We start from the raw sequence: 19051 nt of genomic DNA, 5'->3' as shown, positions 1-19051 counted from the left end.
CCTGCCTGATATGCATATGCCTGACACTGATCCCATTAGAGGTCCTGGAAGCCTTTCCAGAGACTTGCACTGACATCAGACCAGCGTCTGCGTCACTGCAATGCCATATGTAAACACTTGAAACCCTTCTTGGCAATTATTTCCAGAGGCAGAGGAAATTCTCCCAGGATTCAGCCTCACTGAGCTCATTCCTCAATACCCTTGTGACACCCTAAAATTATACTGCGGGGGCATGCCCTTGATATAGCCGTCTCATCCAGAGCAGCCTTCACAAGCCCAGCGCAGGGCTTGAACTTACATCTCCGGGACAGTAGCAAGACACCCTAGCCATTCTGTGTCCTCTGGAGACCTAGTAACTGCCCACAAATTTCTGCCGAAGAGTAGAGATTTTACATGGGGGACACAACTAGAAGCCAGGGGAGGACATTAAGAAAGGGAAAATCTTGGCTGAATATCAGGAAAAAAATCTCAACTTACCTGTGTTAAGGCAATGGGAGGAAACAATTCTGCCTTGTCTGTCTGCCAAAGGTGCTTCTATACCCCATGGCTCTGCCTCACAGCCTTTGCCATCTTCATTTGCACACACTCCGGGGATGTAGAGAAGTATTATTGGCTCTTTTTTCAATGGAGAGCCAAGACCTACAGGCTAACATCAATGGGAAGTAGGCACCACCATATCTCTGACAACCTGGTTTTATGTAACATGGTTTTGGGGCATCTATGGAAGAGCAGAGGCCAGAGAAGTAAGCAAGCAGCTCTGACCACTGGAGCAGAGGCCAGAGAAGTAAGCAAGCAGCTCTGGCCCCTGGCCCATCCACAGCTATAACCCACCTGAGTAAAGTGCAAGAAATATGGGGCTGAGGGCAACCCTGAGGACAGGGAAATGAATTGGGTGACCAACTTTGCCCATAATAACTGTCTCCCCCACGTGCATAAGAAATAGGAAATACTTTCACAACAGCCAGAGCCTCAAAGTTAACAAACAATGATCGCACATCTACCAGATGCCACTGTTTGATCAGCTGCATCTACTGCCTGTATTCCAGCAGAGCTCAGGAAATGCCAAAAGAAAGGTCGCAAGTGCAATGACTATAGTTACTACAGTAACTATACTGCAGAGATTGGGAGCCCACTGCGGTAGGAACTGCAGCAGGAGATCCACACGGCATGCGATCCAAGCCAACAAGAGAAGCAGAGGATTATTATCAGCCCCGTTTTATAGTAGGGAAACCGAGGTACTCAAGAGATCCTATGATTTGGCCAACGACATCACATAAAGCTGAGATCTGGACTCATATCTAGTGAGTCCCAATGCAGCGCCACAGCTTCAGCATTCCTCTGCCCCCTTCTCCACGCATGGTGCAACACAGACCACACACTAAGCACAATGTGACCAAAAGTTTTAAACCTCAGCTGTTCCTCTCATCCTTTTACCTCCTCCCTTCATTCACTCCATGCCTGCTAATGCGGGAACTAGGACAATCTACTCTTTCTGTTCTTTGAAGTCAGCATCAGGCAGCTCACTGCCATCCACCCTCTCTTTCAATGCATCTTTGTGTTTTCCTCCAAGCAGATGCTCAGCACACAAGCAAGCGCAACTCCTGAATGACTCCAGACAACGGGAGTTTTGCTTTTCACTGACACTGCCAGCAAGTGAGTAGAATTTGGATATAGCTGCTCCTGACAACACCGACCAGTCTCCTACAGATCAACGGGTTGCCTGGTCTTGCTCTCCTATACTTTGCTAGTAAAGTGGGCAGCATGGACTCACTACCGGACCCTGAAAAAGACCGTCCTGCCTCAGTTTCCCAGTCTGAAATGCTGAGGAGGGAAGAAAAAATGGTCTAGTGGAGCACAGACGGCTGTTCAGGACTCCCAGTCTATTCCACCTTTGGCCACAGACTTACCATGCGACTTTGGTCAAGTCAGACCCAAATGCTCATATGGACTTGAATCCTTTAATAGGAGTTGGATGCCCCAACTCCTGTTGAAGTGTAGAGGATGCTTTGAGGTGCCCCCTGCCACTTCTCTCAAGCACATGAGAGACAGATCTTGAGAGTGGCAATGGGGAAGATGCTCCAAGGTGTCTTCACTGCCTTGGTTCCCAGTTCGGTGCATGCAGTTGGGAACAGTGCATGGGGCTGAGCTCCCAGCAGCTGTCTCGACTGCTGTGGAAGCAAAGTAAAGGCACCCTGAGTTTCTGTGCCCTTTAGTTTCCCACCTCTACAATGGGGATAATACCACTCAGGTGGTGGAGGCTGGGATAAGTAGGTTAAATACTGTGATAGACAGCACAGTCCAAGGATTCAGAGAGCTACCACAGGCATAATGCACAGCTACCAATCTCACAGAGCTGTTGAGAGACTGAATTAACACCAGTAAAGGGTTTTACATAGGCAAACTCTGTATAAAAATGAAGCGTAAGGTTGTAAACTACAAATCAATCCTTTTTGTTTTTGCAAGTTTAAGTGAAGAGAACAGGTGTTAAGTAAGTTTAAGGGCTTCAGTGTGGTGTTGCAGTATGTCTACAGGGACACACAGTGGTGCATGAAGCACTAAATTGTTCTCCCGGCTTCATTCTTTGTGAATGGGATCACTTCGCTGAACAGACAAGTCTTCCACTGAAACTCCAACCAGCATCTGGACAAGCAGTTTCCATGGAGTGAATCATGAAAAGGTCAATGCCGAGACAGAAGTTACCCTCTGCCCTCCATGCATTGCCTCATGTCTCTCTCTCCCCTGTCCCACCACTTGAAAACTATCCCGAGCATTTGCTCCTTGTCCCCAAGTTACAGATCAGCTGCTCGGATAGCACTGAGGGGATTCCAGCACTGCAGCAGATGTGGATGACGGTGATTTCAACAGCGATTAGTCACTCTTCTAGTGGAGGCCAGGGCGGTTATGCTTTTTACATCAATTATCCTACGTTCCTTTTCACACGATTTGGGGAGGAAGCAACTTTTTTTTTTTTCTCGTGTTATTTTGCTGAATGTCCATCAGCCTGGTGGTCGCTGCAGTTATGGGCAAGTTTGGAGAACCCCCTGTTTGTTCATGTAACCCACCGTTCAGCATGTATCTAACTATCACACCCCCTTTGTGCCCAGCTGCCAAGAGCATTGGTGCATCACTGATCCCTCGAAAAAGCCCTGGCAGCTGGAGTCAAAAACAGCAGCTCATGCTTTTAGCTGTGGTATTCTCCATCTCATTTCCCCAAGGGTTAGCCCAGATTGTGGCTACTGTCCAAACCGAGTAATGACTATAGATGACTGTAATGGTCCATGGGGGTCCGTGAGAAGGTAGCAACAGTCATTTTTATCTGGATTACAGCAACATCTCTTGAGATCAGGTCTTCCTTGTGTTGGCACTATACCTGAGGCAATCTGGGCCACAAAGAGCTTCCGATCTAAACCGGTGATTCTCAATCAGGGTGTCGTAGCACCCTGGGGTGCCTTGAGAGCCTTTCAAGGGTGCCACGAGCTGCCACACAATGTTAGGACTGTTGGTGTGCAAACACAATTCACTAGTTAAACCCAGAGATTTCAAATAGTGTTCAAAAAACCATTCTGCTTGGTTGCGGGCTTTCTGAGTTCTTCGCAACAGATAAAAATGTGCTTTTATTTTTCCATAGGCAAAAATGAATGAAAAGTAAGAGTTGGCGTTGTCTGAGAGGGGCTTTGAGTCTGGCAAGGGATGCCTTGAGGCTATTAGGGGGTGTCTCGAGTCTAACAAGGTTGAGAGCCACCGATCTAAACAGATGAGACAAACAGCGTGAGGGGAAACAGAAGTACAGAAAAGGTAAGAGACATGACTAAGGTCACCTAGACGATCATGTCAGAGCCATAAACAGAAGCCAGGTCAAACCTAGTCCTGTGCTTTAACCACTGGAAACACTGCCCCCACAGAGGAAGGACTATAAAACAGACTGCACATGGGTAGACCTGTAAAGTCACAGGCTCCTAAGGCAAGAATGGACCACTATAATCCTGTAGATCAGGGGCAGCCAACTTACGTGCCACTCTGCATATGGCACGTGACAGATTGAGGAGGGGACAGGCAGCGCAGCAGCATTTAGGGCAAGAAACAGAAAGCAAAGCAGCAGGTTGAGCACAGGAAGGGATCAGAGTAGCACTCAGGGGCTGCATCTGTGCATGTGCTTAACTGCAGAGTAGATTAATTAATTGCAGAGTAGATTAATCAGCTGCAGAATAAAGCATCGTCTACATGCGCAACAGTACTGGGCCGCGATAAACGGATTTATGCTGCAGTAAAATAGTACTGTTGGGGACAGAACTATCTTACACCGGGGTAATTTACTGAGATTAAACACACATGTAGACACTGACTGCAGGTGTAAATGTGCACCCAGTTAGCCCAGCCCGAGGCCAGACTCCTGCCTGCTACCTAACCACACGGCTCTGCACTTGCAGCACCCTCATGCCCCAGCCAGTCCCTCCACTGCCACCATCCACCATGGGGATGATCCCCAGTGCCCCCTGCCAGCTCAGGTCAAACTGCTGCTGTTCTGGGTGCACATGTAGTTACTGCACCTAGGAGTACTTTACTCTGGCTAAAAATGCTCCAGAGTTTATTGCTTCAAATTAATTGCATGTGTCAATGTACCCACGGAGGATGCAGGCCTAATTTGTGGCACATCTGCCATAAAGGTTGGCCCCCACTACTGTAGATGGAAGCCACAGAATAGATGAAACCAGATAAAAGCCTGCCTTTTGAACACCATCTAAATTTCTTTTAAAGACTCCAAGTGACAGCAAGTCTACTTTCTCCATATAGGAAAAATGCCTTGTGTTTAATCACCCTCACTGCTAGGAAATGGCAACTTATTTCAAAGTTGAATTTATCTGATTTCAACTTTCAGCCACGAGCTCTTGTCTGCCTTTGAATATAACACTGAAGGTCACTCCAGCTATCTTTTCTCCACTTTCCTTCATAGGGAAATCAAGTCACTTCTCAACCTCCTCTTTGATCGGAGTGAGATCTTTACCGCACACCAAAAGGCTTTTTTTCCCCCCGTTCCTGGATTGTTTTTGTGACCTCCTTTATGCTCTTGCCAGGATTTCCTCATCCTCCCTGAAGTGCAGACACCAGAACTGGACACAGTAGGGCAGCAGCTCTTGGAGTCTCTGATCTCCCTCTCCGCCCCACAGACCATGTGTGGTTTTCATTGAAGAGCTTGTCAATGCACTAAATAGCAGTGATGTCGCACACAGCTGTTTATGAATGTGTTGTTGAAATGGCATATGGCATCTTGGTGCCAGCCACAGAGAAGCAGTGTTTTAGGCGGATGTGAATGAAAAGCAAAAGGCAGCCCCAGAAAACAATGACTTTTTTCAGTTATTCCAGCACACTTGCTTTTTCTCTTGACTTAGAACAAGCTAAAACTGCTCCATGTCTTCTACCTACCATTGTCTGCTTCAGCATCAAAAGTGCTCCCTGGCTATAAATATTCATACGTGCATACAGAAGCAGGGCTGGAAGGGCCCTCGGGAGGTCACATCTCATCCAACCCCCTGCTCTAGGCAGGTCATCCCTGAATAAGCCGTTCCAGTCTGTGTTAGTCTAACCCAGTGGTTCTCAGCAGGGTGCCTCAGCACCCAGGGGTACTATATGATCCTTTTAAGGGTGTTGGGTGCTATGGTGCTCTTCCCTGCCCAGCCCTTATGCAAGGAAGTAAGCACAGGCTCCTCTGTCTGACTTGTGTGGGCTAAATGCATGCTCCTGGCCTCTCTTCCCTGCATGGGGAGCCATGGGCAGGCTCATCAGTGCCAGACTCCATGATCCTCCCTACCCCGATGATCTCTGAGGAAGTGCTCCTTCCCCCTGCTCCCCCTCACCCCTGCGCCAGGAGTTACGTGTTGCAGTAACTAAATCAGTTATTGAAGTGGGGTGATGCTCAATTCACAGGAGTTACGGATGGGTGGCAGGAGCCTAAACAAATTGAGAACCACTGATCTACATAACCGCTTCTTTAAAACTTACAAGCCTTCTCTGTGTTTTTGGGCAGTTTGTTCTACCCTCACAGTGAGAAAGATGTTCCTAATATCCAACCTTGTTGCCATTTTTAGACCATTGTTCCTCAGACTATTCTCTGTGGTCATAGGGGACAGGACATTGCCATATAACCAGCCTTAAAACTCAGCTTCCACTTCTTTTCTCTTGGCCAGGTCCCTAGGGTTGCACTTGAAAACATGTCCATTGCCAAACTAAATCCAATACAGAATATTTACATAGCTTGTAGATAGCCCTTTTCATCCACAGATCTCAAAGTGCTTGACACCGCTGGGCAACGGCATTAGCAACTTTTACAGAAGGGCAAACTGAGGGCTAGAGAGGTGAAGGGACATGACCAAACTCACCCGACGGGCCAGTGGCAGAGCGGAGAATAGAGCTCAGGCTGCTTGTAGTGCTGTAGTGGCTAGATCACACCATCTTCCACCCCAGAGGTGGCTGCATGTGGGTGGGGAATGAATGATTCCTCTACAGTTCATGTGGCATCAGAGCCAAGAAGCCTTGAACATGTCTTCAATAAGAGTGGCAAAGACCCAGGCACAGGAGTAGACTCTGTTTGCACAGAGGTCGTTGTCACTTAAGTAAGTTATGTGCTAATGCCATGTCATGATGTACCAACTGAAGGGCAGTTTCAAAACCCATTAAGTCAAGGGGAAAGACTCCCATTGACTTCACTGGACTTTCAGTCAGTCCAGTAGGTCTTCAGCTTCAAAGCCTGCACCACCTCTGCTTCCAGCTCAAAGAGTTCATGCTGATCTACAAAGCCCTCCATGATCTGGACTTTGTAGGAGAGACAGTACCTCCCCTAACACCTGAAATCAGCTGGAATACTTCTGCCAAACGTCCTGAGAGTTGAACTTCAGGGGGCTTCAAGCTCTGGAATTTGTTTCTATTCCTTGTGGGACCCAACGTGTTGACTACAGGGTTTGTGGAGGACACATTAACCCATGTCTGCATCATGTGAAGTGCCTGCCTGAAGCAGGTGCTGCCGGCCACTGTCAGAAACAGGATACCTGACCAGATAGACCTCTCATCCAGTATAACAGTTCTTATGCTTCCTATGAATTGCCTGTGATTTCATCTAATGGGATGTTTGAAGCAATGCAAATGTTTGATGAGATGAGTGGGGAGGGGTATGAAGCATCTGCAGCGACATATTCTTTGTCGGGCATATTTTATGAACTGATTCTACATTTGCATCCAGATTGGTGCATGAACGTGTTTGATAAAGCCCAAATTTAAACAGAGAATCTCACAGTCACCACACGCATGGTAGCTTTGGAAACCACTGAAAGCTGCAGTTAGTACTTTTTTTTTTAGAGGTTGCCTGGAAGTTTAAGGTAATTCTCCTGGGCAGAAATTGCTTTTCAAATTAGTCAACAGGCCAACTAGCAAGAGAGATCATTCATTTTGGGCATTTGGGATTGGGAAAGTGTCAGGCTTAGTGGTGGTCATCATCATAGACTGGTTGTATAGAGGATCCGTACCATCGATATTCCCCCACAGAAATCACTTAGAAATCAAGAGAGACATGTATACACTAGGTACTCAGATCTTTTTAGGACTCAAAACAATGATAAAAGTAAATCTGTCCAACAGGGACACAATTAAATATTAAACAAATTTATCACAATCCCAGTCCCTTTAAACCACTATCTCGCTCACAGTTAAAGCAGCTTCCTTAAAAGTTTAGTCAATTAAGCTGAATTTAAGCCCTAACTAAACTAAAACCATCTGGCATGGATTATTCTGGCCTTTCACAATCTTGTCGCCCCAGATTGCTGGCTCTAATTTTGCCTGAGATGGTGAATTCCAGGATCTCGTACTGCAGACAGGGGCATAACGAACTAATTTGTTGGAGTACTTTCTTGTAGTGCCTATGCAGCACCTGGAATAAGTGTATTTATATGGCCAAAACCAGAAGTCCTTACTCAGGAAAAACCTGTAGTTACAAGACAGTGGGAATTTTATTTGATATCTTGACTCTGTGGGATTTGATCCCAAATTACCATATAGATTAGGAATTCATTCCTAATCCCGTTTATCCTTACCTGAGAAGATTTTATTGCTCAAAACTATGAGAGTAGGCATAGATACTTGCAAAGAACTGACAAGCTTTCACACTTAAGTGTGTACACAACCCTAGTATCTTCATATAAGAGCCCCACTTGTCCGAGTGTGAAGTGATGAAGGTCTGGCTGGGGGGAGAAATCATTTTCATCACGCAGAAAAAGTCAGGTTGAAATCTTTTTGTTGCAGAGAAACATGCTTTGTAAAGGAAGCAGATCCAGAATGACCATGTTACTGGCTTTATTGTACAAAACCCATCTTAATTTGGCAGGTGAGCTAGTCACCGGCCATACCCACGCTCTGACTGTAACAGGATCAGGCGATCCAGATCTAAACCAGTGACTTGTAGCCTAGTTACAACACAGTTGGGAATCCTGTCGCACATCACTGATTTTCAAACTGTTTTGGCCACATATCCCTTTACCTGCAAAATATTGCTGCTTGCACCCCTTACACGTTTCTTCATGTTTATTGACATCACCGTGCAGCAACACCATTACTCACTGGGCATTGACCAATCAGCAGCTCCACTGCCATTATTAAAATTTAAGCACTTTCCCCTTGGCAAAGCACCATTTACCCCTGGGAGCATGCATACCTCAGTTTGAAAACTATTTGTGTAGGTGGAAACCAACAATGTTCATGTAACAAAAGCTGAAATCTTGGGCAAACCATTCATTTACATCTTGCCAGAGGGCACAGGCAGAGTTCCTTGCAACTTTTAACTGCTGCACAAAGCTCAGAGAAGAATGGTTTTATAATGAGATTCTCTGGTTTAGTAATAACAGGTGTGAACAGGGCTTTACGTTCTGCTTTCTTCATCACAACCAATACCCACAGGTCAGTGGAGTGGAGATGTTGGAGTCAGAAACATCTCAGGACACATTATCATAGCCCTTATCCACCCTGGATATGCCACTGAATAGTTCACGCTGTAGGACGTTCTTGACCTGAGCTTTCATTGCCACCATAGTGGGCATAATAAATAGGATCAGAGCCAGCACAGCAAGCCTTTGTGCTTCACAACTCTTAGTAAGAAATGCGTGTTCTCCATTTGCTCCAGGCTCATATTTAATGCAGTTATTTTATTCGGGACGTTCTCTCTTTTCACCTTGCAGATGGAGGAACAAGCTCTCCGGGAAGCAAACAGCATGTTCCTTACTAGCACAGTAATAATAGCTGCCTGCTAGGACTCAAATGGATGAACCAGTTTCTTTCCTTTCACAAATTCCCTGTCTGCCATTCCCTGTACAGGAATTTGTGAGACAGCTGGGGCTGACCCCTCAGCTGGGGAAATGGGGCATAACATCACTAATAATTATTATATTATTATGTAAGAACCCAAATTTAGATGCTATTAAAACCACAATAGAAAAAAATCCATGCCTCTTTGTGGACTAATAAATGAATCAAGGTCAAAGCTCTCCCAAGCCTGACCCTCCAACTTGGCTCAAGCATGCCAGTTTCTGTGGCCATTTGCACAAAAGGGTGTAGGACAGCATGACACCCTTCATCCCTAGCTCAAATAATCAAGTACTCACTTCCAGCTGGGTGGGCTGATGTGTAATCTTCAATAGGAGTCCAAACCAAGGCTGGGATTCATACGTCTGGAAGCACACAACTCAGCCACCCTCCCATCATCCCTCTTGACAATGCAAGAAAGGGTCCGTCTCTTATGTGGACAAGGTGGTTCCGCTAAAGGCCTGTCTATATTGTGTCCCTGGCATTCTTGAAGATGGGCCATGGCAAGAGTATCCCTCTCTACACCCAGGGACACGGTATGGACATCCTCGTACTGGATTTGTAGTCTGTCCCTTCAAAGACTGCAGTGTCAGGTCCTGGAGGAGAAGGGGATGAGCACTTCCCATCCACCTAAGTTCGCAGGCATGCTCCAGACCCAGAAGTTCAACACTGACCTCACTCCAGGCTTATCCGCAGCATGCATAAGCTCTTTGCTTTTGGAAGGCCTGAGAGCAGCTGCAAAGGGGCCAGCTCAGAGCAGCCTCCCTGGCCAACTTCCCAGGTCTGGAGCCTACCTGTAGGCTTAGGTGGGCATGGCATGTGTGTGGCCTCCTCAGCCCTGTTCTTGGAAAAAAAGAGGCTGGGTAGGAGGAACCCAAAACTTGGAACTTCAGAAAAGGAAAGGCACAGGAGAAAGAGAGGCAACAGGACCATAAGCATGAGATCACTTCTCAGACCTGTGGGATGGGTGAAATCCAGGCTCCATTGAAGTCAATGGGAGTTCTGCCACTCCTAAGCAGTCTTTTGCTTTGAATAATCACCATATCTTCATTTGGAAGCTGCAGCCTCTATTATGGGCTCTCAAGGGAGGTGGTATTCTCCCCTACCTTGGGGGTCTTCAAGAAGAGGTTGGATAGATATCTGGCTGGGGTATTAGGATGCCAGCACTCATTCCTGCCCAAGGCAGGTGGTTGGACTTGATGATCTGTTCGGGTCCCTTCCAATCCTAGCATCTATGAAACTATTATCCACCTTTGTTGTGAGCTAAAAATCAAGCGGGACTTTTAAGACAACAAATTACCTTCTTTGGTGGCTTACGCGGCAGCCATGCAATCACTAAGCACACAGACACGTACTATAACAACCTGCTGTCACTTAAATAAAGATGTAAAGGCATTTGCACCAGTCTGTTGGGGAAAGCAATATTGCAGACTGGCCCCCCAAATTTTGCTGCTGCATCGTTTGGTTGGAAAAAAAATGTCTCTGTTGTCTCTTAAAAGAAAGGGTGAAGCCAAAAATTCATCCACTCCTGCCTGCTGAGTATAAAGTGAGCAACCAGCAATGTAATATTGAGCCCAGGGGATTAACACTCAGTGCTAAGAACTAGTGTGACCTGCTCGAGTGTTGTCTCAATAGAAGGATTAACCTTTTGCCACTAAAGAGTTTTATTCTCATCCTGATGAGGTCAGAGATTATGGGGCATTAGTGTTTCTTTCTGTCCCATTATTTAAAACATTACAGCTTGGGATTAACCTTGGAGACTGGCTCTTAAAGCCACTCAAATCCTACCATCCTAATTAAACTAGAATTTTTCAGCTCACATAGACACCGAGGTTGGGGCTGTGGGAGAGGAGAGCTATTGAAGAAAGTCTGCAGAGTCCTGTCTCCATTTCCACAGGAGCAGACAAGAGCTCTTTCACCGTTCAGCACTTCATAGTATCATAGTAGTCACCGGGACTCGGTGAGGCTGGGAGAAGACAATCCAGCTTCATGTGAGAGCTGTGCAACCGTAACCAGTGGTCCAGAAAGCCCTCCTCAGCCCTATGTTTCTATGCATCCCGCCTCATCGAGAGTGCTGCTACTAGGTAAGGCTCACACTACCAAAGAAGTAAAGATTAGCCATGGAAACAAGGGGGAAACTTGGGCTGGTTGGACAACAGTGAGCATTTTGGGGGAGAGGGGTTGGGAGAAAAATCAAAATAAACTAAACCATTTTTTCAAGGTTTCAACATTTTTCACGGCATTTTTCTTTTTTGACAAATGCATATTTTCATAAGTGAAATTTAAAAAGCCACACGGTTTTAACTTGGGGGTTCCCCCCCTCTCTCCTCTCCATGCACTGAGAAAGGATGGGAATGAAAAAAGAAAAACGTGAAAAGGGGAGAGAGAAAGAAAACACAGACGTTTTTCGTTGCTGAAAACTGAAAATAGACTCCCCCCCGCCCCCGAGTTTTCCATCAAAAACCCCAAATGAAGTATTTTCAGACTTTTTTGTTTGTTTGTCAAAAAAAGAGTATTGATGGAAAGTTTTTGAGCAGCAACACTGAAATCCAAATGACTCCTGGGTACTGCGTCTAGAGACCAGTTCTCTGCGCAGCCCAATACCCACCTGCCAGGTCTCCTCAAACTTTCCCTACTTTAGGAAACGGTCCTGTTTCTGACCATACTCATCAGCAATTAGTTTTGCTGAACCCACACTGAATGGAGACAAATAAAACCCAGAGCAAAGGTGCTGAGCACTGATTAAGCCACATTCAATATTGGTTCATCTTTTAGAACAACGGCTGACATCCAGGAGTTAATAGTAAGTCTTAAGCCTGGTTTGCCACTAGGGCTGGTGTTGGGTGGTCTAAGACTAAGTGCTAATCATTTTAGCCCCCAAATAAAGCATCCTATGGCCCGTATTGCTGCATGTCTCTTACCTGCCGGAGCTTTGTTCCCACCATGGATGCGCTGCTGTCCAGTACAAACACAACGTTCTTCGGCAATGGAGGGAGATCCCGGGGGGCAAAGTAATGCACGAAATACCCATTCAGAATCTGGGGAAGAAACCAGAGAGTCAGGAACACAATACTTCCTATTATGCTTATCATCACCATGCTACGCTGGTAAGTAATGCTCTTGGTGAAGTCAACAGACTTGGCACCATTGGAAAAGGATTGGCTCTTAATTCTGGGACAGTCTCTTTCATGCAAACCATATTTGAAACGACTGGACCCAGTACTAGACAAGTCCATGTAGAGATGCAATGAACGGGAAAGGGAGGAAAGCAATAAGCTGCCCTGGGTAGATGGGAAGGAGACCTATTCGAGTGAGATTGGAAATATTCTTGGGGAATGAGGCTTGGAAGTCAGTGATGTGGTGGGAGAACTGCTGTTCCAGATGTCTCCGGGGATGCAGAAAGGGGAAGCAGGCTGAGAGGAAGCAGAGAACGGTCCAGGCAGAGTCCATTTCTATGAGGGACAAAGTCATAGTTGTTTTAGTACAGACAGCCTGCAGCCTGGATTCAGTCCGTGGAGTTGCTCCCTCAGGCCCACTGGACGGCCAGCATGGCCAAGGGGAAGAGCCCACCTCCAAATGGTGATCCGCGGCAGGGAGGCGACTGAGGATCGACAGTCCCAGTTGCAGTCCAGCCGCTGCATGGTTCACCATTGCCATGGCCCTACCTCCCTGGCTGCCAGCTGCCAGCCCCGGGTCTCTGCCATGTGCCCATTGCTGGAGCCACAGCAGGAGACAGGCAACAGCGGCAGCTCCAGCTCTGGCACAGGGCAGCTGGCAGGGGCTGGAGCTGCCACCTCATGTCCCAGTCTGGATCCACACCACTGCTACACCAGTTTCCTCATGCCGTGGTGTGGAGCCAGCTTTCAAGGAGCCCCACAGTCCAGATCCAGGCCACGAGATGAGTTTGGCCCCCTTGGTTTAGATGATAAAGATGCAAACCTTCAAATGGGGTCCTGAATGAATGGTAATGACCGAAGCGGGGGCAGGTGTTATCACGTTTCACTGGTGAGAAGATGAGTGGTGGCAGCAGCCTGCACATGCTCATCTCTACAGACCGGAGACTTGGGGAGCCAGAAAGGAGAAGGAGGAAGAAGTCTTGGGCATGAATTTCAAGCAGAGGACAAAGCACACCCCTGAGTCTGCATCATGCTAAACAGTGCAAAAGCATTTTTTTAAAAATCACGCACACTTATGTGTGTGACCACAATGAAGTGGGAAGTTGCGCCTTTGGTAGAGGAATTATACATAGGTCTTGTGGCCCCTTGAGTCCTATTGAAATGATCAGGATTCAAGCGTGTCTTCAAGCAGGGGTGAATTTCAGCTGGTAGGACAGGCCGGTGCAGCTAAAAAGGCGGCTTTTTGTTCTTTGTTCACCTGTTTAGAGTTACCGAGGCAAGCTACCCGTTGTTCAGTAAGGGGCAAAATCTGTCATTTTCTAACAGCTTCAATCAAGCTTTTGTTCAAAGTGCTGGGTGTGTGGGAAGAGTGGCTGCTTCTACTATTTTCTTACCTATAATTTCTCCAGTGCCGCCTCTCCTGCAAATCTTTAAAAGACAAGGTGCATGTGTGGGATCTGAGTCCTAACTATTTTTATGTAGGATTTAGCTAGTTCCCCATAGGAAACTATTTTTAATGCAGCAATAGCTTTGATGGAACCACGAGAGGTCCCATGTGTCATTTCTTCATAGCACTGGCACGTGAAAAACGTATTCTATCACCAGAGCAGCCAACAAGAAGTCTGCAAAGTTGTATAATGACTGCCCCCATCTTGAATATAGAGGTGTGGTCATACCAGACTAAAAATCCCAGCATGTAACATGCAATCATGACTTGTACCTCAGGATAAAATGGTATTTTTCATTTAAGGAGTAGATGCCTCCATGCGCAGTATTCTGTTTAATGGGTGGCAATATTGCCGGTTCTAATGACTGAATCACTAAGCCTTGCAATATTAAAGGTATGTCCATGCTTGCCCTTGGCCATGCTAAGTAGCACCACTGTGAAAACACACCTCATCCACTTGCTCCTGCTTTTCATGCTCCAAACAGTGAACAAAAATGCTGTTGTTTGAAATGTACCCAACGCTGCTCGCATGGTAGGGGCATCGCTTTGCTTTGGCAGGCGCAGAGCAGGAGTGGGGGGACAAGGTCTGTTTTCATGGCAACATTCCCTAGCCTGGCTGGAGACGCAGTAGATACACTCCGATTACCCTTGCTGTAGGGAAGCAGATCACATCAGCATCTCAGTTTTCATTTCGTTTTCAAGAGCAGGTTTTGAGCTCTGATTGGCATTGAGGAAAGCTTGAAAGCCTGAAGCAAACAGGCACTAAAAGTTAGAAACCAGCAGGCAAAAAACCCCAAAGAATCCAAATTATGTTATAAAAATACAATCTGGAAATGTTTAAGCAACTCTTGTGCTTTGGGGGTTGATTGATGTTTTTTGGGTGGAGGTTGGTCCCATGACATCGGCTGCAAGAGGCTATCTTATATAAGGGGTGGCTTTTCACTTCTTCATGCAACCGTGGCCCTTACTGGGGGCAAATTTTCCAGGAAATATGGGTTGCCTCTGGCATAGCCAGTAGCGTGAGAAAGACCAGGTATGCATACTGTACCTGAACATCCCCAATACTCAGCTCCCTGTTGACGTCATATCTAATGATAAAATCCCCCAAAATGCCATTCCGGGCAATCTTGGCTTGTTGTACAACGTTAGGTGTGAAGGTCACTTTAGCTAAAGTTTTTGTCTGTCCCACAGTGGTAGAAGGAGGCGGAGAGCTGTCCTCTGGAGGGAAGGCAAGCAAAAACATTACAACATTTCTATGTATTTCTTACACATTCCCCACATCGCAGTACAGCACGTAGAGCAGGGGCGGGCAATTATTTTGGGCGGAGGGCCACTTACTGAGTTTTGGCAAGCCATGGAGGGCCGCATGATAGGCAGCCAGGGGCAGATAAATATTCATTTTCTAAATTTTTTCGGGGCCCCACAGGCCGGAGAGAATGGCCTGGCGGGCCGCATCTGGCCCCCGGGCTGCATTTGCCCACCCCTGACATAAAGCATTATGAGATGGCACGAAGGCGCTGTGACATAATAATAAGAACGACCTTTTCCTCCACACCTCTAAGTGACACTAAAACTTTATAAGGGCTGCAAAAGCCTGGCTGAACTCCGTAACCTCGCTATTAGTTTTGGAGGTGCCCTTAAACCTGAAGATTGGGGTCTTCCCTGTGGGGTTGTTAAAGACCTCTCCCCACTTTTTCTAAGAGACAGTGTCTCCCTGTCTTGACCCTGAGTGGACCAGTTGATCGCTTCCCTCTGTCCCACACAAAAGCAGCTGCATTTCACTGAAGGTTTTATGCTTCTGATATACTCAGGATATTCAGGATAGCTGAGATACACTCAGGATAGCTGAGAAAAATCTATGAAATCTAGGCTCTTGTTATGTAAATGGAGATTGGCTAAGTTCAGATGAGGTCTTGAACTTCCCCAGATTTTGGGGGCACTCAGGCCTCACTACTCAATGTTAGTAAAAGGCTCTATGCCACACTAAGGATGTAAGCTCCTCTTTGTCCATGACACATCCATCCTAGGCAGCAGCCACTTTAGTTTCCCACACACCAGGGGCTCACTTTGAACAGGTAACCTAGAGGGAAAGTGTGCAGGATTGCATTTAAGATGATGGCTGAATGAAGAGCCCGTATGATCCAAGTGCTTGCCACCTAGTTTGTGCCCACAATGAACTAGTGACAAAGGCAACGCACAAACTGGACCTCTGAATCCAAATGCAGATGCTAAGTCAGGCCTGCAAAGCCAAACTATGAAAATTTGGTCAGCTATAGTTGTCTTCACTTGACCTGATGAAATGAAAGGCCCAGGCAAAAAGGATCAAGCTAAAATCAAATTCAGATTCTCTCAGTGTTCGAGACAGTCTGGAAGAAGAGCTCGAATGCAGAGTCCATCCGAGCGCTCAGACCGACGTTTCTAGGGAGTGCACCCTCGGTGCTGTTTTGAACACTATAACACAGGACAGAAATACCCTGGCTAAGGGTCTGCTATGCCAGATTGCTGCCCACAAATAGCAAACATTATCATCCACATGCTCCATAGGGAGAAAAGGGAGTCAGATGCTGAGCAGGAAAGGGAAAGGCCCTCACTGAGAAAGGCACGGGGAATTCTGGGCTTGGACGTCATCTGGAAATGACTGCGCTTTCAGGTCATCTAAAAGGGAAGGGATTTCTGGCTTCTACTTCCCCTGCACTGTTTTGTTTGCATTGCAGGGGCAGAAAAGGAACAGCCACCTGTCCACGAGATCATTTGCCAAAACTCATTTACCTAGCGGCTTCCTTTTGGAAAAAAACAAACGCCTGGCTGCTTTGTCTGCCCGAGAGCTGCTTATAAAGGAAACGTGCCAGAGAGCCCTGCCATCACTTTGTCTCTATGCTGTATCCAGGCGACAAAGGGACCCATCCAGACTGCCTCCCCCAAATTGCTTCTCTCTCTATAGCAAACCTAATCCAGAGCCTGCAGCAGCATGTCCAGAAGCGTGCAATCCAGTCTCGCCTTTGTGACGCAGCTCCTGATATTCACCCAAAGCCAGAAATACAGTCACTATTTGTGCTACAATAGACAAAGTTTTGTGCAATGTCAGGAATGTGAGAGCGGTGCCGTTTGTCGGCCTTAACAGAAAACACCCTCTTCTCTACACGTCTACATCTGTTCACTGCTTTACATACTGTGTGGACACAAGCAGACTTTTTTTTTTTGCCACCGTTGGAAATGGCAAGACAATGCACACTCCACAGCGAGACAGAAATCCTTTCTACTCATCTATCCTGAATGGTACTTAACGTTACTCACCATGTGTGTTGGGGTGCGTCCAGACAAGCAACTTATCATGGGATGAAAGGGGGGGGATTTGACTACGCTTCATGCATGCTCTTATCCCATAGCAAGTGCAAACAAAACTGCAGTATGTTGGCCCTCTTTTATTGAGAAATAAACTATTGCAGCTTAGTGCTCATCTCCCATGGGAGTGAGAGCATGTATATGGGCAGGTGCTAGAGAGCAGTGGATGGGTAGCAAAGCAAATCTGTTTTAGGACACAGTAAACCGTTCACATGTCCATGCACTTAGGCCGGGGGGTGGGGAATTATTTTGGGCGGAGGGCTGCTTACTGAGTTTTGGCAAGGGCTGCCAGGGGCAGATAAATATTAATTTTCTAAATTTTTTAGGGGCCCCACAGGCCAGATAGAAAGGCCTGGCGAGCCGCATCCGGCCCCTGGGCCGTATTTTGCCCACCCCTGACTTAGGCACATCAGAGACATGTAGCAGGACTGATGCCTAACCAGGTGATAGATGTAGCAGCCAAAGCATAACTGGCTGTCTAGACCATTGCTGTTAATATTGCCCATGATTCTTTCTTTGCCATATAGTGAATGAGCAGCGCTCACAGGTTACCAGTGAGACAGAAACACTAAATGCAGAAATCATTTAAATGCAGAAATGTCCGTGCTAAAACAGACCAACAGTGTTTCTCCTTCCTTACCCCAGGTCTGGCTTTGATCAGAGCCACATGCTTTGAGGGAAAGCATAGAAGCATTTAAGCACGTAATCTGTGATAAAACCTGATATTCTTCCTCCTCCCACCTATGCTGAATCCCAAGGGAAGATAACATTTAAAATTAAATCCTACATAAAAGACAGCAAATGCTGGCACAAGTGCGTGTGCCCGTACATAGACGGCTTGACCCAAAGCCCACAACCCCTCAAGTCTTAACTTGAGAGTTTTTGAATCAGGCTCATAAAATAGCTGGCACGTTCAGGCCTAGTCCTCAGTAGGAAAAGGACTGGACCCTTTCTTTTACTGTATATCCATTGACTTCAAATTCAGAGTCTTAGGCCAGATCGGTGAGTAAATCAACTCCGTTCCACTGACATCACTGGAACTACATCAATTTACACCAGCTAAAAATTTGGCCTTGCAAACACACGTCCCAATTCAAGGCCATGTCCTCTTTGACCACTAGCCTGGTTTTTTTTGCTAACGTACAATAGTTTTTAGGCATCCTGTGCTTCATGCTGCCAATTTGCACAGAAACAATAACTTGTGTGTCATGAAACCACCAATGAGGACAGTTTATGGTACAACATTAGACCCTTGTACCACACCTGCTGTCTACTGCTTTGGCAAAGCATGGACTTTCCTCTTGGAATTTCCCATGTTCTAAAATGCAGGATTTCCTCCCTGCCTTGGCACATATGGATGGGAAAACAATTCACTTAAAATAAACAGTTCCCAGGAGATAGGGAGCCAGAGAAACGGCTTCTCAGATGCTGAACATAGGCATTAAAGGCCTGCTTCAAAGCCCAAAGTTGGCTGTAGATCAGGTCTTAATTTCAAAAGGATTCAAAGTTTTCTTTATCGGCCCACATGCCCTCTAATACATACACGCATTTTAGCTTCAAGCAACAAAAGCCACGAATCTCTGAGTAAGGCTGAACTCCAGCTGCTGGAGCTCATATGGACCTGGACCCTTCTTGGTCATTACTAATCTATTACTGCAATGGCAGCGGTGATCCCTCATGGTAGAGGATGATTGCTCCTACGGGTCAAATGCACCAGTAGGAGAAGCCTGCACGTGACTTGTTTTATGTGAGGAGGCCGTTGAGCATAAACAACCACATGGACCTTGGCAGAGGAGAAACCTGTGTC

General features: G+C 46.6%; 1 protein-coding gene across 1 annotated transcript in view; it reads right to left on the bottom strand.

The window, feature by feature from the left end:
- The window catches only part of ITIH5 (inter-alpha-trypsin inhibitor heavy chain family member 5), a 52834-nt gene that overhangs the window by 18710 nt on the left and 15073 nt on the right, over positions 1-19051 (bottom strand). Inside the window, 2 exon segments of the mRNA XM_025213184.1 lie at positions 12261-12377; positions 14951-15120. Coding sequence (XP_025068969.1) covers positions 12261-12377; positions 14951-15120 — 287 coding nt within the window.

This window comes from Alligator sinensis, unplaced genomic scaffold (genome assembly GCF_000455745.1).
Source record: "Alligator sinensis unplaced genomic scaffold, ASM45574v1 scaffold268_1, whole genome shotgun sequence".
In the NCBI taxonomy this organism is placed as follows: Eukaryota; Metazoa; Chordata; order Crocodylia; family Alligatoridae; genus Alligator; species Alligator sinensis.
This window is presented reverse-complemented; position numbering and strand designations above follow the sequence as displayed.